The following is a 23904-nucleotide window of genomic DNA, read 5'->3' as shown; positions in this document are numbered from 1 at the left end:
AGATTTAGACATTATGCCCTGCACTACCAGATATTAACATCTCAATCAGATATCAGGATGTAGAGATTAGTCTTGTAACGATACCAGGTTTGGTATCACGATAAATGTGAGGTAAAAAAATTGCCACGTATGCATTAATGAATGAATTATACAAATCCTCCTATTCATTTGACTTCATTTTTACCTATCTAACTACAGCTCCAATGATATGGGATTTTTGGGTCTGATACAGATTTTAGGGAGGCAAAAGTCACCGATCTGTCGAGATGGTATTTTTCATTCCACTTCTAAAAAAAAAAAATTGTGTTCCCAGAGGATTAACAACAGATACTCTAAATGATTTCTAAACACAAATTAACAGAATATTTTATTTTTAGTTTACATGAACCACCAAAGAGCAAATACAAAAACACTTGTTCAGTTTACCTTAGGTACAACTTAAAGAGGTTTCTACAGCAGTGGATACGCATGCAGATGGGTTGATGCTGAAGCATCACAAGCACACTAAACTGTCTCAAAGTACATCTGAAACCGCACTGTTTACAAACTATGCAGTGAAATACAGTAACATGCACTTCATAATGAAACCACTAGATGTCACCATTTTGCATTGAGTAAATTCACTAGTGCTTTACAAGTCAACGGTCATGTAAAGAAACACTATGTCAAACTCGAAATAAGAGCTTGACAAGCACACGTTGGCTGTTACGTAATGTTCTCTTACCGAAACCATAATCGAAATTACGCCTTTTGTACAAAACGTTAGGAGCACCTGATCTTTCCATGACAGACTGACCAGGTGAATGCCATGATCCCTTATGACACTTGTTAAACCCACTTCAAAATCAGTGTAGAGGAAGGGGAGGAGACTAGGCTTAAAAATCCTTCTTTAACCTAAGACATCAATTGTGCACGTGTGCCATTCAGAGGGTGAATGGGCAAGACAAAATATTTACGTGCCTTTGAACGGGGTATGGTAGTAGGTGCCAGGCACAACGATTTGAACGTGCCAAGAACTGCAACGCTGCTGGGTTCACACTCCCCATGTGGATCAAGAATGGCCCACCACCCAAAGGACATTCAACCAACTTAACACAACCATGCTAAGCACTGAAGTCAACATGGGCCAGCATCCCTGCGGAACACCTTGTAGAGTCCATGGCCCAGTGAATTGAGGCGATGACAGAAAACGTTCATGCAGGAAAATGCTTGCCGCACTGGTTTTAGTCAAACATTCTAATTTAGCTAGCTAGTAATCTTCTCATCATGAATGCAAGCACGGCCTAAATTATAGATCTGCGCCAACGGTCTTGCTTTTTGCAGATTGAATATTTTGCGAAAACTACATAAGCCCACTAATTTAACAGGCAGAGACAGCAAGTGTTATTTTTGTATCAAGGTTGAGTTCACGTCGCCAGTCCACTGTTCGTACATAAGTAGCAAAGGTTGCTCACTAGCTAGGCCAACTACCTCGCTGGCTAGCTTTGAGAACAGGGCTGCTTGGTGAAGTGTACTTTTGATTATTTACTTATTCGAATATGCTGTCGCTGGAAAGCTACTCACTGTCAAACCACCGCGCATACGTATCCCACGTCGTGACTTACAGATTGAATATCATTCAATGAACAGCTCAGACCACACTCTCAAGGTTGCCATTGAAAAATTATAAAAATGACCGCAAATGAGCAGACCTGTCTGTATACAATGTTGGTGCTTTATCTGAGGAATAAAGACAGACAAATATTTCCATGAAAAGGTTCATGTCGGCTAATTACAATAAAAAAATAACAAAAACATAATACTAATTCATTTGAATGGTAAAAATGGTCCGGTATGTACTTCCAGAAAAGGTTGAAATAAAAATGTACAAGCAACTATGCTTGGCCGGTATCCAGATTGTCATACCGACCTTGTGCCATACCGGGATATTCGGTAATACCGAAACTGAACACAATGGTTGCTAGTGTAAAACGAAGGTTAGCAAAGCTAACAAGTACAGCAATGCTAACTAAATACTAATGAGCATTGGTTGCTAGTGTAAAACGAAGGTTAGCAATGCTAACAAGTACAGCAATGCTAACTAAATACTAATGAGCATTGCAAACATTTTATACAGTTGCTTATCTAAAGTATTTGTAAAGAGAGAATTCCCAGCTCATTAAGTTATACAAGAAAGAAAAAAATGCTCCTCAGTTTGCTCCATGGATGAAACAAATGTAAGACCGCAACGCTCTTGATCCAGGACTGAATTCTCTGCAGTTAACAAACAAAACTTGATTTTGGAAGAAGCTAACGACTTAGCTACTAAATGTGCAAACCAAATTCACAACTACACAGTATTTACCACATTTTAGACCGTTGACTTAAATATTTAGAAGAGATCTAGCTGGCAAACATTTTGTTGTGAATTCCATACTGTAACTAGGCTCCGGTCTCTTGTCGTTGTGTGCTTGTAAACAAACACCACATGGCTGGGACTACCGGTAAGCTTCAAATTGAGCGGCAGGGTAGCCTAGAGTGGTTAGAGCTTTGGACTAGTAACCGAAAGGTTACTAGTCCAAAGGTTGCAAGTTCGAATCACCGAACTGACAAGGTACAAATCTGTCGTTCTGCCCCTGAACAGGAAGTTAACCCACTGTTCCTAGGCCGTCATTGAAAATAAGAATTTGTTCTTAACTGACTTGCCTAGTAAAATAAAGGTTAAAAAAACATTTTTTAAAGCAGGTGAAAGGAAGAATACGATCGGATTTCTCTGGAACGTATTGCACAAGTTGAGTACAGGTATTTACATAAAAGTAGCTACAAATATTCACATTTATAAAAAATTCAAACGATAGTTTAAAAAATGTATTGATGGTATTTTAAGGCAATATCCAAATACCCCGGTGCCTGGCAGTAATGAGCAATTGGAGAATGAAATGTTCTTACACTTTCCCCCCTTCTTTTTTGTTGTTGAAGTGAATGAAGATGGTTGCTCAGCGAAACTTCATATTTAGTGAGTAACAAACATTTTGAGAACGCTTTTAGAGCTGTCTAATGGGAGTTTAAGTCTGGCTTTCCTGGGCGTTAGAGAGGATACGCGTCACACTCATTGTCAACATCTAACACACAGATACTGGGGCATATTCGAGTGTGTTAACTTCTGTGCAGCATGAGTGGGGAGCTAACATATTGCTTCCCAGTGTTGTAGCAATGAGTAAGTGGTTCACTCAAGCATGAACGGTGCACTCAGGCTATATGGGAACATTGCACTGATATTCGTGATCTGCTCAACCAGTATACCATGCGAGTTTCATTTGACAGAGGTAATAAACCGTTTGTGTTCTAGTATCGAAAAAGTACCTAACACTAGAGGAGATGAGGTGAGCCAGGGTCAAGGTAACAGAACTGGGAGCAATATTGTAAAATCAGGGCAACTTGGTAACAAGGAGACATTCAATTTGGGGGGAAAAAAATAAAATAAATAAATAAATAAAATATTTTTAAAAAATCGGCCATTAGACAGTTACCAGGCTCGTCTGGGCTGAAAATGTGGTCAGCACAAGCCCATCAAATAGCTTTTTATCTATACATCTAGGCAAGGGAATACTATTGCAGAGAGCAGTCAGTGGACAAATGTTACCCATCAGCCCCTACTATGAAGACTTCCAGTTACAGAAATCAAATCCAATGTTGAACATATGGCTAGCATGGTAATAGTATAATCGCACTATGGATGAGTAGAGCAAATCGTTGCGCCCATGTGTACCTAACCATAAACATCAATACACAGAAGCATATATTTTTAAACCTGCATATTTAGCTAAAAGAAATCCAGGTTAGCAGGCAATATTATTAACCAGGTGAAATTGTGTCACTTCTCTTGCGTTCATTGCACGCAGAGTCAGTGTATATGCAACAGTTTGGGCTGCCTAAATTTGCCAGAATTTTACGTAATTATGACATAACATTGGAGGTTGTGCAATGTAACAGGAATATTTAGACTTATGGATGCCATCAGTTACATAAAATACGGAACGGTTCCGTATTTCACTGAAAATGAATAAACGTTTTGTTTTCAAGATGATAGGTCATTAATATGGTTGAATCCGGAAACTAAGGCTCGTTTGTGTGTTATTATGTTATAACTAAGTCTATGATTTGATAGAGCAGTCTGACTGAGCAGTGGTAGGCACCAGCAGGCTTGTAAGGATTCAATCAAACAGCACTTTCGTGCTTTTTGCCAGCAGCTCTGCTATTTATGACTTCAAGCCGATCAACTCCCGAGATTAGGCTGGTGTAACCGATGTGAAATGGCTAGCTAGTTAGCGGGGTGCGCGCTAATAGCATTTTAAACGTCACTCGCTCTGAGACTTGGAGTGGTTGTTCCCCTTGCTCTGCAAGGACCGCGGCTTTTGTGGAGCGATGGGTAACGCTGCTTCGAGGGTGGCTGCTGTCGATGTGTTCCTGGTTCGAGCCCAGGTAGGAGCGAGGAGAGGGACAGAAGCTATACTGTTACACTGGCAATACTAAAGTGCCTATAAGAACATAATAGTCAAAGGTTAATGAAATACAAATGGTAGAGAGAGAACTAGTCCTATAATAACTACAACCTAAAACTTATTACCTGGGACTATTGAAGACTCGTGTTAAAAGGAACAACCAGCTTTCATATGTTCTCATGTTCTGAGCAAGGAACTGAAACGTTAGCTTTTTTTACATGGCACATATTGCACTTTTACGTTCTTCTCCAACACTTTGTTTTTGAATTATTTAAACCAAAATTAAACATTTAATCATTTATTTGAAGCTAAATTTATTTTGATGTATTATATTAAAATAAGTGTTCATTCAGTAGTTGTTGTAATTGTCATTACAAATCATTTTTATTTAAAAATAAATATTAAAAAACGGCCAATTAATTTTTTTTTTTGGGGTCCTCCAATAATCGGTTATCAGCGTTGAAAAATCATAATCGGTCGACCTCTAGCTGTGACTTCATCGCGGCCAGGGCAAAACAGAATCTAGCGACTTATCAAGCAGCCAATAGCGACTCAATGAACAATAGAGAGCAGTGCACTAACCACAGCAGAACAAAAACTGCGTTATCATGAACACATTGTGCCATTAGCAAGAAGTTCACTATGCTAGCTAGGAGGGCATATCCAGCATTGAGTGTGTGAACTGGCGTTGTTAGCAGATCTTTCGTTTCATATGGATTGATTTGAGACTGGTCAAGCTACTCACGTGGCTGACGTGAGTAAAACATTTAAACGTGTTAACCCTCGCAAGGCTGCTGGCCCAGACGGCATCTCTAGCCACGTCCCCAGAGCATGTGCAGACCGGCATGTTTACGGACATATTCAATTGCTACCTATGCCAGTCCATTGTCCCCACATGCTTCAAAATGGCTACCATTGTTCCTGTACCCAAGAAGGCAAAGAAAACTCAACTAAATGACTGCCGCCCTGCAGCACTCACTTGTCATCATGAAGTGCTTTGAGAGGCTAGTCGAGGACCATATTACCTCCACCATTCAGGCCATCCTAGACCCACTTCAGTTTGCATAGCACCCCAATAGGTCCAAAGACGATGCAATCGCCATCACACTGCCCTATCCCATCTGGATAAAAGGAATACTTATGTAAGAATGCTGTTCATTGACTACAGCTCAGCATTCAACACCATAGTATCCTCCAAGCTCATCATCAAGCTGGAGGCCCTGGGTCTCAACCCCGCCCTGTGCAATTGGGTCCTGGACTTCCCGACGGGCGGCCTCCAGGTGGTGAAGGTAGGAAACATATCCACTTCGCTGACCCGCAACACTGGGGCCCCACAAGGGTGCATGCTCAGCCCCCTCCTGTACTCCCTGTTCACCCACGACTGCATGGCCATGCACTCTAACGCAATCATCAAGTTTGCAGACGACAACAGTAGTGGGCTTGATTACCAACAACAACGAGACAGCCTACAGGGAGGAGGTGAGGGCACTTTGAGTGTGGTGTCGGGAAAACAACTTCACTCAATGTCAACAAAAGGATATGCTCCTGGACTTCAAGAAACAGCAGAGGGAGCACCCCCCCTATCCACATCGAATGGACAGCAGTGGAGAACGTGGAAAGTTTAGTTCCTCGGCGTACACGTCACAGACAAACTGAAATGGTCCACCCACACAGACAGCATGCTGAAGGCGCAACAGCGCCTCTTTAACCTCAGGAGGCTGAAGAAATTTGGCTTGTCACCCAAAACCCCGACAAACTTTTACAGATGTACTATCGAGAGCATCCCGTCGAGCTGTATCAGCCTGGTACGGCAACTGAATCGCCCTCAACCAAAAGGCTCTCCAGAGGGTGGTGAGGTCTGCACAACGCATCACCGGGGAAAAACTACCTGCCCTCCATGACACCTACACCACCCGATGTTACAGGAAGGTCATAAAGATCATCAATGACAACAACCACCCGAACCACTGCCTGTTCACCCCGCTATCATCCAGAAGGCGAGGTGAGCACAGGTGCATCAAAGCTGGGACTGAAAAAACAGCTTCTATCTCAAGGCCATCAGACTGCTAAACAGCCATCACTAACTCAGGGAGGCTGCTGCCTACATTGAGACCCACTTTATATCCACTCTAATAAATGTACCACTAGTCACTTTAAAAAATGCCACTAATAATGTTTACATATCTTATATTACTCCTATGACATTTAAACCACCAACTGCACCTTGCCTATGCCACTCGGACATCGCTCATCCATATTCTTATGTACATATTCTCATTCACTCCTTTAGATTTGTGTGTATTAGGTAGTTATTAGGAAATTGTTAGATTACTTGTTAGATATTAATGCAGTCGGAACTAGAAGCACAAACATTTCACAACACTCACTCATTAACCTCTCTGCGCACCGAACCTGTTAGCGGGATTAAATTCAACAACATAGGTGATCGCTACATAAATAGTCATATTAAACATTCATGAAAATACAAGTGTCTCACCTGTATCGAAAGCGTAGAATCTTGCTGATCCATCTGCGTTGTCAGATTTTTTAAAATGATTTATTGCGAAAGAATACGCTGCGATAATCTGAGCACAGACCCCCATATCAAACTACATCTTCAAACAGCACTTGCGTAACAAAATCACAAACTGCATTGAAATAAATAGTTTACCTTTGAAGATCTTGCTCTGGTTGCAATCCCAAGGCTCATTGTTACACAATGAGTGGTCTTTTGTAGCCTAACACAAAACATTTTGTGAGCGCTTATCTCGTTGAATTTCATGTCATTCAATTTGACGTAACAGCCAACGTAAAATAGAGACTTTCCCTGACTTTATCCAGTCATGTTTGGTTTCCTTGCAATCAACTGTTTGTTTGTAACACAACCAAACCTGATGGGTCATTTTGCGGAACGTATTGACCCGGAAAAAACGGATTGGAAGACAACAAGTGAGGAGCCCATTGTGCACCAATTATATGACCACTGTCTCGTTGATTGACTGTCTTAACCCAATGACCACTGATCGTCTTGAAATCTAGCTGGGTAGATAGCCAATGAGCAGAGGTAAACGGCAATATCCCATGATTCTTTGTTGTAAGAGCCCATTGTGCACCAATGATTCTTTGTTGTAAGAGCCCATTGTGCACCAATTATATGACCACTGTCTCGTTGATTGACTGTCTTTTAACCCAATGACCACTGATCGTCTTGAAATCTTGTTGTAAGACAAACCTTTCCATTGAACAATGGCGTAAGGACCGTTCTTTCATCGTTCCACTGGATGTCATAAGGTGAATGCACCAATTTGTAAGTCGCTCTGGATAAGAGCGTCTGCTAAATGACTTAAATGTAAATGTAAATGTGAAAGTGAGACAGATCTGCTTTTTTAAAGACTCCATTTTGAAGACTGAAACTGGCATATTTTTTGAACGGAGAGGACATGGTTTTGGACTGGTAAGTTGCTCTCATGCTAATGCCGTTTGAAATTAATATAAAATATTATTTGTGATTGTTTTTACATTTGATTTGCAATATATACAGATGTAATGAAATGGGTAAAGTACACGTTAGCTAGTCATTGTGAGTGAGGGTCTGTTTGTTTGTATGAGAACGACCATCGCCTGTGTGTGTGTGTGTGTATATAAAAACCGCTCAAAAAAATAAAGGGAACACTAAAATAACACATCCTAGATCTGAATGAAATATTTTTATTAAATACTTTTTTCTTTACATAGTTGAATGTGCTGACAGCAAAATCACACAAAAATTATCAATGGAAATCAAATGTATCAACCCATGGAGGTCTGGATTTGGAGTGACACTCAAAATTAAAGTGGAAAACCACACTACAGGCTGATCCAACTTTGATGTCCTTAAAACAAGTCAAAATGAGGCTCAGTAGTGTGTGTGGCCTCCACGTGCCTGTATGACCTCCCTACAACATCTGGGCATGCTCCTGATGTGGTGGCGGATGGTCTCCTGAGGGATCTCCTCCCAGACCTGGACTAAAGCATCCGCCAACTCCTGGACAGTCTGTGGTGCAACGTGGCGTTGGTGGATGGAGCGAGACATGATGTCCCAGATGTGCTCAATTGGATTCAGGTCTGGGGAACGGGCGGGCCAGTCCATAGCATCAATGCCTTCCTCTTGCAGGAACTGCTGACACACTCCAGCCACATGAGGTCTAGCATTGTCTTGCATTAGGAGGAACCCAGGGCCAACCGCACCAGCATATGGTCTCACAAGGGGTCTGAGGATCTCATCTCGGTACCTAATGGCAGTCAGGCTACCTCTGGCGAGCACATGGAGGGCTGTGCGCCCCCCAAAGAAATGCCACCCCACGACTGACCCACAGCCAAACCAGTCATGCTGGAGGATGTTGCAGGCAGCAGAACGTTCTCCACGGCGTCTCCAGACTGTCATGTCTGTCACATGTGCTCAGTGTGAACCTGCTTTCATCTGTGAAGAGCACAGGGCACCAGTGGCGAATTTGCCAATCTTGGTGTTCTCTGGCAAATTCCAAAATCCTGCACGGTGTTGGGCTGTAAGCACAACCCCCACCTGTGGACGTCGGGCCCTCATACCACCCTCATGGAGTCTGTTTCTGAACGTTTGAGCAGACACATGCACATTTGTGGCCTGCTGGAGGTCATTTTGCAGGGCTGTGGCAGTGCTCCTCCTAGCACAAAGGCGGAGGTAGCCGTCCTGCTGCTGGGTTGTTTCCCTCCTACGGCCTCCTCCACGTCTCCTGATGTACTGACCTGTCTCCTGGTAGCGCCCCCATGCTCTGAACACTACGCTGACAGACACAGCAAACCTTCTTGCCACAGCTCGCATTGATGTGCCATCCTGGATGAGCTACACTACCTGAGCCACTTGTGTGGGTTGTAGACTTGCCTATAATTTCCACCTGTTGTCTATTCCATTTGCACAACAGCATGTGAAATTTATTGTCAATCAGTGTTGCTTCATAAGTGGACAGTTTAATTTCACAGAAGTGTGATTGACTCGGAGTTACATTGTGTTGTTTAAGTGTTCCCTTTATTTTTTTGAGCAGTGTATATACTTTTGGCCCTTAGGCACATCCATGCCTGCACACAGATGAACACCACTTATTGGCAGGAGCAGAAGGGACAGGGCTTGGTGCAGTGGTGCTGTAGCCAACAAGCTCCTTGATGCTCCCTCTAATGTAGACTGAGGAGCAGAAGGGACAGGGCTTGGTGCAGTGGTGCTGTAGCCAGCAAGCTCCTTGATGCTCCCTCTAATGTAGACTGAGGATCAGAAGGGACAGGGCTTGGTGCAGTGGTGCTGTAGCCAGCAAGCTCCTTGATGCTCCCTCTAATGTAGACTGAGGAGCAGAAGGGACAGGGCTTGGTGCTCCCTCTAATGTAGACTGATTGGAGGAAGCATGCTGGCTGTGTTGAGATGAATGGGTTTGCATTCTACACAATACCATTTTATATCAAATGGGTTTGCATTTACACAATACCATAATAAATGTTTTATTTAAAATGGTATTGTGTAGAATGCAAACCCATACATCTCAACACAGCCAGCATGCTTCCTCCAATCAGTGGTGGCTAGTTTTGGTGGCTAGTTTTTCCTAGCCACCGTGCTTCTACAACTGCATTGCTTGCTGTTTGGGGTTTTAGACTGGGGCTATATAAATTGATTTGATAGAGGACTGGGGGTCTTCCAAATATTGAAAGTGTGTAAATAGCTACCAATGTTATTTTGTAAATGTGATATATATATATATATAAATAAATGTGTTTTTTTTGTTGGTATTTTGTATATAGTTATTTGTTTCAAAATGTATACCTTCACTAATTTGGCCACTAGGGTACATTTGGGCTACTTGTGTGGGACACCTGGGTGATTTCATGATTAATGTCCTGTAGCACACTCATTTAGGAAGTTATCATTCTGTAAGTACTGTTGCCCTCTTATACTTTTTGCTGAAATTGTCCCCATCATCCTATCTGAATGTTTGTTTTATCTTGTTCATTTTAAAGATGATACAAAAATCGTATGTTTTTGTTCATTGTTTTATCTAAACCAGATCTATTGTGTGTTATTCTCCTACATTCAATTCAAACTTCAGAGTGTTTTCTTTCAAATGGTACCAAGAATATGCATATCCTTGGTTCTGTGCCTGAGCTACAGGCTGTTAGATTTGGGTATGTCTTCAGGCAGAAATTGCACAAAGGGGGAGAGGTCTAACAGGTTAACCATGTGTATGTTATCAATCAAATTTTATTTTAGCAAGCACATTAGCTAGGTATCTAACGTCCGTGCACATTTGACAGCAGCTCAGGCATTCAGGAGCAGAGTAAATGTGTATTAAATGAAATACATTTTTTGTTGCCATTTTGAACGATTAAAAAAAATGGTGAGCGCGTTCATTTGGCTGACATAACCATCATCCAAAACTCCATGGCCGTCACAGCCCTAGTTGAACATGCTACTGCTAATAACTGTAGTAGTTCAAATTCAAAGCTCCGCACAACTCTGTCCTGTACAGACACCCTGTTTCTGGCTAAACGCATTCAGTCCTCTATCTGAACAGCAAGCGACTACTCTTTGAAGTGGGATTCATTTCCATAAAGTCCTTCTCAGCCACTGAAATCGGATGCATAGATTTTAACCAGCTCCGTTTGAATGACCAGATTACATAAGAGATCAAATCAATCTGATGAGGCCCAAACATTTTACCTCACAGAAATGACTCAGAGAAACAGAAGGTATAATTGTAGATATACTGACAACTGCACATCTTAAACTAGTCTATACTTCAGGGCTGGAGTGGTAGCCTCCCTCACAACAGCATTCATAAAAAGGCAAAGCTTGATCTTGATTGCTATACAATGCAATGACCACTTCTTTGAATGAGGAGGCTAAATAGCCACACCCCCTCATTCTATTTTGATGTCTCTGACAGTCAATCAATATACAGGGAGGAGATGGACCAGAGTAGAACTCCTCCTCGGGCAACGGAGTACACTACAAAGGCCGTGGCATCATTAACTCAGAGCCCAACTAATTAGCCTTGTCAAGCTCCCTGGCAATAACACAGTCAATAATATAATGACAATCATTTTATCTATGAATAGGGGATTGAAAGCCTCTCACTACTGCGCATTAGTAAATGTATTGAGCGCCATGAGTTTGTCCCAATTCAGCAAATCTTCTCCAGAGAATGGGAGAGGCCTCGAAGACTATTTCAGAACAGGGACAGGAGTAACTTGTCCGCTCAATCAGAATCTAGGCCAGAACCAGAAATGTGTCACATAACTTTATCCTCCTCCGAACACAAGAGGTACAGCCTATCAAATCAAATGTCAAACATGAACAGCTTGACGGCTCAAGCCCGCCCGGGACTTGTTTATGTGATCTGCCTAATACTGGATGTGATTTACAGGCTAGATTCCTGACCATAACCATGTGTCCTTGCTGCTGGTGATATTTACAGCAGTGGCATTGAAGTGGTTCTCAAAACTCTCCTCAAAGATCCCCAACCATTCCATGCATTTGATCTATTCCAGAGCTAGCGCACCTGATTCAACTTGCCAAGCCGGTGACTTCATGAATCAGGTGAACTAGTTGAGGGCTACACCCAAACAAAATTGTGAAACGTCTGTGTGTCCCCAAGGAGAGGTTTGAGAACCACTGAGCTACAGGAAGGGGTAAACACCCCTACTCTTATGATAAGTGCCATGGGATCTTTAATGACCAGAGTCCGGACACCTGCTTTATGTCCCATCTGAAAGACCGCATCCTACACACTGCCCTGGAGCATTGGGACATTTTATTTTTTAGAACAGGGACCGACCAGGACTACACACACCCCTCATTCCAATACTGTAACCTGAGACGTAATGACATACAAGTAGGAGCAATAACCAATTATTCCTATAGTACTGGACAAATGCCAGTTCATTACATTTTTCACCAGAATAAAGTCAGATTATATAGAAATCCATCATGAGGTTGGAGCTGTGGGCATCAGGCCAAATGAATACCTAGGGGCTTGCATTTTCTAAATGGTGGCACACGTCCCACTGAATGTGGATCTACCATTTGTCTACCAATCGCTCAGCGCGTTGTTGACATTTTCTGTGCAATTCTACATGTAAAATCCATTCACAAGTACTCTCTGCAGGCAAATGCCATTGGTGTGTATGAACCCTAAAGAAAACCCTATTGAGTATGGTCTGCCTTACAGGAGATTTGCACATGCCCCAATTATGTTCATACTTATTCTGGACAGATATGAAACTTAGTATGATCCTCATGTGCCGGAATTGGGTCATGTTATACTTACAAAAGATATGCAGGCTGCAAGAAGAAGAATCCTCACAAGCAGATCTTCAAACTGTTCAACCACCAGCTCCCATAAAGATTTTCCTAAGAGGACAAAATAGAGGTTTTGATAGCATCCAAATAATGGGATACCTTCAAATGTGGCATTGAAGAAGTAAACTGAACAAAAAGAAACTATTTGCTTTACCCTCCTCAGCAGGCAATTCTGCGAATCATCCAAGGGACACGACACCGAAAATAGAGAACAGTGAGAGAAACGTTACTTGAAAACACTCGTTATGCCACTTCAAGACCAAAGTGGCTTTTTCGTAACAGGTTAGGATAAGGGTTAGTGAAAAGGCTCTGGGAACCTGCTACGAAAACCACTGAATCAAAGTAGCGTGTAAAGAGTGTCCCGGTGTGTTACGACAGAACTAGCTGGATTTCTCAACCATACGGGCAGTGGCTTCAGAAAGCATCAGCCTTAAATATTTCACTTCTTGTTGTGTTACAAACTGAATTCAAAATGTATTAAACCGACCTCACTTATCTCCACACAATACACCATAATAACAAAGTGAAAACTAGTTTTAAATATTTTGCCATTGAATTAAAATTTAATTCAGAAATATCTAACATAGGTATTAACATAGGTATTCACACCGAGCCAATATGTTAGTCACCTTTGGTGATCTTACAGTCTAAGAGCTTCACACACCTAGAATGTAAAATTATTTATTTATTTAAATTTTGTTTTCAAGCTCTGTCAAGTTGGTTGTTGATCATTACTTGACAGCCATTTTCAAGCCTTGCCATAGATTGTCAAGTCAATTTAAGTGTAAATAGTAACTAGGCCACTCAGGAACATTCAATGTCATCTTGGTAAGCAACTGCAGTGTGTGTGTGTATTGTACATACACTTGGCCTTGTGTTTTAGGTTATTATCCTGCTGAAAGGTGAATTTGTCTTCCAGTGTCTGTTGGAAAGCAGACTGAACCAGGTTTCCCTGTACGGTTTTGCCTGTGCTTAGTGTAACGGATGTGAAATGGCTAGCTAGTTAGCGGTGTTCGCGCTAAATAGCGGTTCAATCGGTGACGTCACTTGCTCTGAGACCTTGAAGTAGTAGTTCCCCTTGCTCTGCAAGGGCCGCGGCTTTTGTGGAGCGATGCTTCGAGGGTGACTGTTGATGTGTGCAGAGAGTACCTGGTTCACGCCCGGGTATGGGCGAGGGGACGGACTAAAGTTATACTGTTACATTAGCTTTATTCCGGGGGGGTTTTTATCATTAAAAAAAAAACTCTGGTCCTTGCCGTTGACAAGCATACCCACAACATGACGCAGCCATGCTTGATAATATGAAGCGTTACTCAGTAATGTGTTGGTTTTGCCCCAAATATAACTTTCTATTCACAACATAAAGCGAATCTCTTTCCCAAATGTTTTGCAGTTTTACTTTGGTGCCTTATTGCAAACAGGATGCTTTTTTTTTTTTTTTAATATTGGTATTCTGTACAGGCTGCCATTACACTCTATAATTAGGTGTGTGCTGTGGAGTAACTACAATGTTAAGCCATCCTCAGTTCTTTCACAGCCATTAGACGCAAACTGTTTTAAGGTCACCAGTGGCCTCTCATTGTGTAATCCCTGAGTCGTTTCTGTTCTCTCTGGCAACGGAGTTAGGACACCTGTATCTTTGTAGTGACTGCATTGACACACCATCCAAAGTGTAATTAATAATGTCACCATGCTCAATGGGATTTTTTTTACCCATCTACCAATAGGTGCCCTTCTTTAGGAAGACTTACACATTTTTACTCCTTAGCGTATTTAGGATTGCCATAACAAAAGGGGCTAAATAAATACATTCTAGCTTTTCATCTGTACATTTCTCAAAACATAATTCCACTTTGACGTTAAGGGGTATTGTGTATGACAAAATCTCAATTTGATCCATTTTAAATTCAGTCTGTAACAACAAAATGTGTGTGTGTGGGGGGTCTCAAGCGGTGTGAATACTTTATCTAGGCATTGATACGATGTACATCTTGGAGTTGAGAAAAACTCGACAACTGAACATGAACGTTTTCCGGGAAAAAAAATCAAATGGGAAATTACATCCAGATAGACGTGGACTGGGTGAACTAAACATAGCTAAGAAATAGGAATTTAACATCGTTTAGAATCGGCAGATCATTACAAAATGTGCAACATTTCGTTTCAGTTTACAGAAATAATTTGTCGTTTTGTGTTTTTTTTTAACAGTCATTGTCAGCCTGAACATGCTCGTGACGTCAGCAGTATTTTTTCAAGCATGCCGGTTGCTTAAGAATGCTAGCAAGCTAACAGGCCGTGCACCGTGTTGCCAGGCAAGGGATATCACATTTCAAAAACATGTTACTCACCATTAGGTCCCCATTTTTCCCGCTGCCTCTTCACTTGGTCTACACCTAGACCTGTGCTTTCGTTCACGTTGAAATGACTGTAAACTTCCTCCACGGTCTTTGTGTGAGCGTTCTCCATGGTGAGTAGCCGCTCGAGGAAACACTAGCTAACTTAGCTGTCCAGCTAACGTAAGCGGCGATCTAGATAGTTAATTGAAGAAACCTCAAGAACCCCACTGAATCTTTACTTATTTTGAGTCTTCCCCAAACTCACGCTGCCGAAAATGCAGAACAATCTCGAAATGTATGTTATCCCAAAAACGTCTGTAGCTAACTTAATAACCTCACATGCAGTCAAAAAAACTGGCTAGTGTAATGACTGCGTTAGCCCTCCTCGCCACTTGTTACGAGAGCAATGCCTTACCCCTCAAACTCGCCGGTTACAACGTTCCAGGCACAACAATGAAATACGGATAATTCATAGCTACCACCATCAAAACTATTTCATTTTTAACGGAGCAATAACTTAAGAAGACATGCGTAGTAAGTTAATACAAGACGGCAGGTCTGAAAGTACTGCCTTGGTGGATGTCCGCAGTCTATTCCTTCTTGTGTGCTGCCGCGGTTTCACTACTATCACCATCAGCACCAATCGCATTTGTCCGCTACCAGTTCGCATGCTCGGAATACTGCGCTCGGCGTCCGCATGTGGAATGCGCTTATTGGCTGGAGAGACTCCGGAAATCCCTTTTTCTTCCAGATCTTTCTCCGGTGTCTCTGATCAGCTGACTCTCCTCAAATAAATATATATATATATATATATTACAGCCCATTAAAATAAAGTATGTGGTATTATTTACAGCATTAATATAACAGCAATATTTTAAAGAGTTAGTAAAACTAGATTATCGGTAAAGTCTTGGCATATCACTTGATCAGAGGGGGGGAACACAAGTAGATAGGCTTATACGTGTCTATGTAATTTAGGGATTTAAGAAAAGTGAAAATTTTATGTTGAATGCTCTCTCTTTTCTTGATTTAGCATAGCCCACTACAGCTGACAGCTAGTATTAATCCAAACACAAGTGTCCTAAGGTAGGCAAGACACAAATTAAGAATACCCATTTGATAAAGAGCCCAGTTGAAAATTCATGTTATGTTGGAAAGCAGACCTGGGTTGTGAGCTATGATTCAGATAGGTGAGTTTTCTATTGTTTGTACAGGATGGTTGCATTGGTGGACACCAGCATGACATTGTGGGACGTATGGGCTTCTGGAGGTCAATGGCATCTTCAGTGTTTAAATAATAGCTTGGTCCAGATTATTTATGAGAATTTGTGAGAATCCCTCAACGCTGCCCGAAGAAGATTCTTGTAGTTGAAACGCGTTGCAGTTGTATGTCCTGATGTGATGTAAACCATGGGCTGATCTGCTCCTACTTACAGTATATGTATTCTTTGTCAATGTTATCTGTAAATATTTAACAAAAGTGTTCTGCATCGTACTTGCCACCTACTTGTTTTTCTTTCTTGAGAATCCCTCTAAAGAGTCCCTATAAATTAACAAAAAGATCAACCGTTGACTCTGCTCATGTGAATCATTGACCTGTCACTTCTCCCTCACTCAGAAGAATCAGGTCTTCATGGTCAAATTTCTGCAAGGAAACCACCACTAAAGGACACCAATAAGAAGAAGAGACTTGCTTGGGCCAAGAAACATGATCCCGGTGGAAATCTGTCCTTTGGTCTGATGTAGAAAATAGTTTCAAAAACTTGAATATAAAGAAAAACCCTTGAATGAGTAGGTGTGTCCAAACTTTAGACTGGGACTGTATATATATAGTGTCCAGTTACGATATATATATATATATACATACATACATACATACATACAGTGGGGCAAAAAACGTATTTAGTCAGCCACCAATTGTGCAAGTTCTCCCACTTAAAAAGATGAGAGAGGTCTGTAATTGTCATCATAGGTACACTTCAACTATGACAGACAAAATGAGAAAAAAAATCCAGAAAATCACATTGTAGGATTTTTAATTAATTTATTTGCAAATTATGGTGGAAAATACGTATTTTTTTGAGGGGGGGAACAATAGACTAAAAACAGCAGGAATTCGGCTCCAATTGATTTTTTTTTAAAGAAGTCTGTCCCCAAGTATTCCCACGCATAATAAAGACGTGATCATATACAAATGTAAGCACGGTTTGAAGTGATTATATTTTAGACAAACATTATATCCGTTTGTGCTTCTTGCTGTCAATTTGCCATCTACAAGTTATTTGTAATTATGTTCCAGCCCCCTGACCAGCCGCTCAAGAAAAAAATCAGACTGCGGCTGAATCTAGTTGATGATCCCTGGTGTAAACTGTAGGGGTACCCATGGTGCTGGAGGTCAGAGGTGCCCAGTGAGAGAAAGACAGGTTGAGGTTGCTAGGATCAGAGTAGTGCAGAAGGTGTCATATGCTGAGGCAGGGAAGAGAGAAGTAGCGGAAGATGGGTCCAGGGTGAGGGATCCTAAGAGCATCCCTGTGAGTAGGCCGAAGTCAATAGAGAGTGATAGGAATAACATGTGCTTCAGTAAGTTTTAGCATTTATAGCCATGGTTGTCAATTGTACTGTAGAAATTAAGCGAAAGTCACAGAAATAGAGGTTGTGGTGGCAGCAGCGAAGTACTTGGGATTGCGAGGATTTGCTGCAGAACATCTGCAAGGGGGTGTGAGTGGTAGTGTTATGTCCTCTCAGTCTGGAGTAGGACTAGATAGGGTTGAATAGTGAGGTGGGTGGCGTTTTTTGTTGTTGTTGAGAGGAGATGCCAGGGCAATTTTTGTATTATCGTATCAAAGAATATAATGTAGCTAGACCGTTAATGGCCCCACACACCAGTACAGTAGGTGGTGGTGTATGCAACCTAAAAGTTGGATGCGATCTGCCAAGCAAATCCCAAAGAAGAAGAAGAAGAAGAAGGAGTCCAGTTTGTCAGAAAGCCACACGAAGAAGAAAGGTCGACGTTGATCTTGTCCATGTGTTGGTCAGCGGTAGTTAGCTAGCTACTTGTAAAAGGGTTTCATCTTGCATTTTTGTGATTGTACAAATGTCGTAACTGGATAAACTCCCGACTTTGTGCTATAAGCAAGTCGTGTATTTAACGATTGTTCGTGGATCACTCGTGAGTCTCCTGCAAATGATTTGTTTCATCTTATAGCAAAAGTGTTATTGCTAGTCATGGTAGCTAGCTAGCTAACCATAGGAAATGTCTTGTGATAAAGCTAGTTTAGTTAGCTAGCTATCGTTAGTGATTCAGCTAGCTATCTCCTAATTTTGATCTTCAGAACTTTAACATTATCATAAAGCTTGTTAAACTTCTTAACATTCAATGAAGACATGAGCAATGCAGAACATTCGAGCCTTGATAGCAAGTCCACGAGTGTTGAGTATCAAAAGCAACGGTAAGCCGAATTTAGCAAAATTAGCTGACTAGTTCGAGGGAAAGTCAATTTGAGTATGTCATCGATATTATAGTAGCTGGCGTTCTAACGTTAACTCGTGTTAAGCGGTCAAGTAATGATGACCATTTGTTGGCACCTCCAGGTAACGTTAGTCCTGTAGATGTGACATTATTGGAAGGATGTCACCTGTAGTGATGAACCGTATTGTATTTACATATCCATACCTTTTAGATTAGTACTGATCCACCTTCACTATAGTACCTATGGTGAAGTTTACAAGTATTGATTTCAGCCCAAGGCTGGATTTAATTTCAGAAAGTTGTTCCCTCCCGTCTGGTTATCTTCACTCCCCTTATCTGAAAATCATATCTGAGATCAAGGAATTGTATATGTGGAATAACTAAGTGTGAGTGCACACTAACCCTGGTAGTGAATGAACAGGGCTGAAATGTCATAACTTGAATGAAATACATCCCTTCACTCACTAGCTATTTTTTTGTGTTATCAGGTTGGCTTTACAAGTGTGCAGGGATAAGGTGGATAATGAGTGAAGAATCAGGGAATGTGCAGAACAAGCCACTGAAACGAGTGGAGGAGGGCGATGGAGAGTCGGGTGAGCACATCAGAAAGAAGCTCAAGTCTGATGTAGAACAGACTGGCGATGAGAGGAAACACCCCAAAAGAAAAGTGGTCCTGCTTTTGGCGTATTCAGGCAAAGGTTACTACGGTATGCAGGTTGGTATTAACCCTCTTAATCGTTCCTTAAATCGTATCCCATGTGTTTTTAAACAAAATTGCTACTTTCTAAATTCTTCATCTGTTTTGTGTTTCAGAGAAATGCTGGATCTTCCCAGTTCAAAACCATTGAGGATGAGCTGGTTACAGCACTGATCAAGTCTGGGTGTATCCCAGAAAACCATGGAGATGATATGAAAAAAATGTCATTCCAAAGATGTGCAAGAACGGACAAGGTATGGGAGACAAACATGGAAAGGGCTTAGTTTCTGTCAGCGCAAATGCGTCCCTTGAGCAAGTAGTCTTACATACCTGTGTTTTATACCTGAAGTAATGGCCTGCACGGGACAAGACATGCACTGTGTGTGGCCTCAAACACAAATGGATTATTACCTTGCTTTGTGATCAGCACCATTTGTTTTGTCAGGGTGTTTCTGCAGCAGGTCAAGTGGTCTCTCTAAAACTATGGATGATTGAAGACATTATGGAAAAGCTCAACTCCAATCTTCCACCACAGATCCGAGTGCTGGGTGAGGTCGCACTGCTTCCAGTTTAACGTGTTGGAGATGAGCCTAAACCCTTCACACGGAAGCCCATGGTGTCAGAATTAAGAATATGTTCTTGAAGTCTAGGTGGTCGCTTTTGGGAAGTCATTGATTCCACTTTTTGTGAAAATATGTTGGACGTGGGATGACAATGGAATTGTTAATTGTCTCATGCTGTTTATTCTGCTTATTGTTTTGAATATATACTTCTTCTTTTTTTTTATCTAAAAAATAACTTATGTCGCTTTGGTTACCAGTGTGGTTCCACATAGTTTGTGATATTTCTTTTGTCCCGGTAGGTCTGAAACGAGTGACTGGGGGCTTCAATTCTAAAAACAGCTGTGATGCTCGCACATACTCCTACATGCTTCCCACTGTGGCCTTCGCCCCAAAAGACTATAGCACTGAGAATTCTATTGCATTCCGCCTGGAGCCAGAGACACTGCAGAGAGTAAATGGTCTGTTTGGCAGATACAAGGGCACTCATAACTTTCACAACTTCACCTCCCAGAAGGCCGCGCGGGACCCCAGCGCCCGCCGTTACATCACAGAGATGACCTGTGGCGAGCCCTTTGTGCGCAGCGGCGCTGAGTTTGCTGAGATTACTGTGCGTGGCCAGAGCTTCATGATGCATCAAATCCGGAAAATGATTGGCCTGGTGATAGCTGTGGTGAAGGGTTATTCTGGGGATGAGGTGTTAAAGCGAAGCTGGGGCGAGGAGAAGGTGGATGTGCCCAAGGCCCCTGGGCTGGGCCTGGTGCTCGAGAAGGTGCACTTTGACATGTATAACAAGCGCTTCGGCGGGGACGGCCTCCATGAGTGCCTGGAGTGGACTGAAGAGGAGCAGGCTATCTTGGCCTTCAAGGAGGAACACATCTACCCCAGCATTGTGGAGACTGAGTGCCAGGAAGGGTCCATGGCCAGCTGGATGGCCACACTGCCCATACACGACTTTAAGGCCACTGCAAAAGGGGCCCAGGATAAGGACAGGGGGCAGGTGGGTGAACAGAATAATATTTGCCAGTTCAATTGTCTGGTTGTTTTTTTAAGTGTTCAACATTAGTAGCTTAATCATCAACTAGGAGCAGTTCACACTGAGGAGTCATAAAACTGCTGTCTTTTTGGGAGATGCCATCACTCTCTTTTTTTTTTCCTTTTTTCTTTAACCCATAAAATGTTTCCATTTTCAGGATGATGATGATGATGAGGGTGATGGTTCAGATTCTGCACTTTGAAGAGTCCAGCGAGTAGAAAGACACCCTTTGCTGTATCTCTCAAGAATGAGCTTTTGTTTTGCTATGGAAATGCATTGTCAATAATGCCACTGATTTTTACATAATACGTTTGAATAAACATTTTGTTCTTTAATTTAAACCATTGAGCGTGAATCCTTTCCAGTAGTAATCTTTAACACACTGTATTTTGGAGGATTCGTTAGCTGGAAGCAGTCATACAACAAACACCGCTTGAGAAGAGACAGGTCTATGATGGGATGCCATGAAATTAATTGTGGTATTTGATAACAATAATGTTAATCAATTATGGAAGTATATTTCATTACAGTACTTCTAGAATATTTGAGATACTTGGAATATTATTTGGCCATGCCCAGCACGATATACCCACCGACCGCAAGGGTGCGAAATTAGAACTAAGTACGTCTATAGGATCCACAACTGAAAACGAGGTCAACTTCGGAGGCGCAAGATGAGTTCGGAAGATGGTATAAAAACACCCCAAATCGACACACATTATTATTTAGAGCAGGAAACATGCCAACGATGTGTAAGACGTTCTTGAGTGTCTTCAGGTATGTAACTAAACAGAAACGTTCTATGTGGTCCATGTTATCGTTGCGTTTTGAAAGCTAGTTAATCAGACCCCCATATTAATTGTGCCCTGATAGTTGTATTGGTTATTGACGATCCATATTCGATATCAATGCACATTCTTCACTTTCATCCTCAGTCAGAGAAAGAGAAGAAAGTTGTTTGTGCGATCAATGGATGTAGGAAGCTGTTCTGCTCATCATTAGCAGTGGCGGTTCTAGACCATTTCAACTGGGGGGCCAAGCTTTGGCCAATTGAACAATATCCTCGCCCATGAGGAAATTCTGACAGAGTAACTGTCAAAAGTTTGGACACACCTACTCATTCAATAGTTGTTATTTGTTTGAACTATTTTCTACATTGTAGAATAATAGTGAAGACATCAAAACTATGAAGTAACACACATGGAGTCATGTAGTAACCAAAAAAGTGTTAAATAAATCAAAACATTTTTATTTTTCTTTAATTAAAGTAGCCACCCTTTGCTTTGATGACAGCTTTGCAGACTTTTGGCATTCTCTCAACCAGCTTCACCTGGAATGCTTTTGCAATAGTCTTGAAGGAGTTCCCACATATGCTGAGCATTTGTTGGCTGCTTTTCCTTCACTCTGCGGTTCAACTCATCCCAAACCATCTCAATTGGGTTGAGGTCGGGTGATTGTGGAGGCTAGGTCATTTGTTGCAGCACTCCATCATCCTCCTTCTTGGTCAAATAGCTCCAATGCAGGAGAGTGCCCTGTGTTCACTGATGAAGTTTGCCTCCACGGAAGGGAAGTTCCCCCTCAAGGACTTGGACTGGAGTGAACACTACAACTTCCCAAGGAAACTCATCCAGGTAGGGGGTTCAATGAAATACTACATGTTAGTTGCCTTGCGCGAATGTTACACCATTTAAGAGGTCATTAGGGTTCATTGGTATACCAAAGAGGTAAGTTTGAAACTGGACCCACCTGTATTTATGCCATTTAGCAGCAATGATATTATATACATAATTGTTCAGCAGACATTCATGCGTACATACATTGTTAGTATGGGTGGCCCCAGCAGGAATTGAACACATGATTCTTGGCGTGCTCTACTAACTGAGCGCCATGCTCTACTAACAGAGCCACACCTGAAACGTTTAGATTTTGTTCGTCTGTAGCAATCCATTGCTCTGTGAACAGGCAGTGGTGGAGTGGCTGCTCTCTCAGGAGGACGATACGGCGCTTCTTATCTCCAGATGTCAGGACTACCTAGATATGGAGGATGTGCGTCACTACGTCTTGAGCTCCGTCCGCGAGAACGTGAGCAGGGTGATGGACAGAAACAAAGGGGTCTGGTGTCTGTGATTGGAGGTTCTAAATGAGATGGTTTATCGTAGCTTGTTTAGTTGTCTGTTTTATAGCGGTTATCCATTGTAAAACATTCTTCACTCTTTTCTCTTCCATCACCTCGGTTGACCTGTGCTCCACACCTTCGCTCAAGTGTTGGACTGTGTTGTCTGACTGATGTTGTTGGTTTAGAATGGTCTTGTCTCTTCAGGCAGTGATGCCCATTTACCAGAACAACGTTTTCACTCTACTGTCCAATGTTAACAGGCCTAGCCAGGATTGAGAACTCACCAACTTCCTGGTTTAACAGGAAGTGATGCCCATTTACCAGAACAACGTTTTCACTCTACTGTCCAATGTTAACAGGCCTAGCCAGGAGTGAGAACTCACCAACTTCCTGGTTTAACAGGAAGGTCAGTCCCTTTCAGCTTGCTGTTGTGCTCTTAAAATATAACAAATCATTTTTTGTAACTCGTATGCAACAATTAGAAATTGGCCATGTTATTCCGTTGTTACTGCAAGGGGCTCAAGAGTGCAAAGGTGCCATTAACTTATCAGAGTGGCAGAGATGCCAAATTCTCTGGACGCCTCTTCCCAATAGCTAAACACCTGAAGCTTCGGGGCATGTGTGGGATTCTGACATGTTTTACGTAGCTGCTGCTCCTTCCTCCCCGCGGCCATTATCGGATGTCTTTGTCTGTGTAGCCTATAAACTTGGACATGTTATAGAAAAACTTCTGTCCGTAACAGTAGGTCATTAGCATATGTCAATCTGCTATCCCCCATAGTAGAAAAATTGACCTTTTGGTCAGCTTGTCGTTCTGTGCGAGAAAGAAAAGGCCTATTCCAAACAGACTCTG

At 42.0% G+C, this 23904-nt stretch overlaps 2 protein-coding genes across 6 annotated transcripts in view; one reads left to right on the top strand and one right to left on the bottom strand.

Moving 5' to 3' along the window:
* Positions 1 to 15849, bottom strand: part of LOC115125731 (sarcoplasmic/endoplasmic reticulum calcium ATPase 2) — a 48358-nt gene extending 32509 nt beyond the window's left edge. Inside the window, exons 1-3 of the mRNA XM_029655289.2 lie at positions 15186 to 15849; positions 12992 to 13009; positions 12806 to 12888 (exon numbers count right to left, since the gene is read on the bottom strand). Of these exons, the coding sequence (XP_029511149.1) occupies positions 12806 to 12888; positions 12992 to 13009; positions 15186 to 15303 (219 nt within the window). The 5' untranslated portion in view covers positions 15304 to 15849. The remainder of the gene's footprint in view (positions 1 to 12805; positions 12889 to 12991; positions 13010 to 15185) is intronic.
* Positions 15850 to 18077: 2228 nt separating this feature from the next.
* Positions 18078 to 21276, top strand: LOC115125724 (pseudouridylate synthase 1 homolog). 5 transcript variants are annotated; one of them, XM_029655267.2, is made up of 6 exons: positions 18078 to 18177; positions 19131 to 19357; positions 19456 to 19593; positions 19785 to 19887; positions 20202 to 20899; positions 21093 to 21276. In XM_029655267.2, the coding sequence occupies exons 1-6, from the start codon at positions 18078 to 18080 to the stop codon at positions 21135 to 21137; spliced, it is 1311 nt and encodes a 436-aa protein (XP_029511127.2). In that variant the 3' UTR covers positions 21138 to 21276. The 5 variants fall into 5 exon arrangements, with proteins under 5 accessions (XP_029511127.2, XP_029511133.1, XP_029511130.1 ...); XM_029655273.2 differs by lacking the exon at positions 18078 to 18177 and adding an exon at positions 18184 to 18342; XM_029655270.2 differs by lacking the exon at positions 18078 to 18177 and adding an exon at positions 18184 to 18622.
* The last annotated feature ends 2628 nt before the right edge of the window (positions 21277 to 23904 follow it).

This window comes from Oncorhynchus nerka, linkage group LG19 (genome assembly GCF_034236695.1).
Source record: "Oncorhynchus nerka isolate Pitt River linkage group LG19, Oner_Uvic_2.0, whole genome shotgun sequence".
Lineage (NCBI taxonomy): Eukaryota > Metazoa > Chordata > Actinopteri > Salmoniformes > Salmonidae > Oncorhynchus > Oncorhynchus nerka.
The sequence above is the reverse complement of the archived record's forward strand: the minus strand, read 5'-3'. Positions and strand labels throughout refer to the sequence as shown.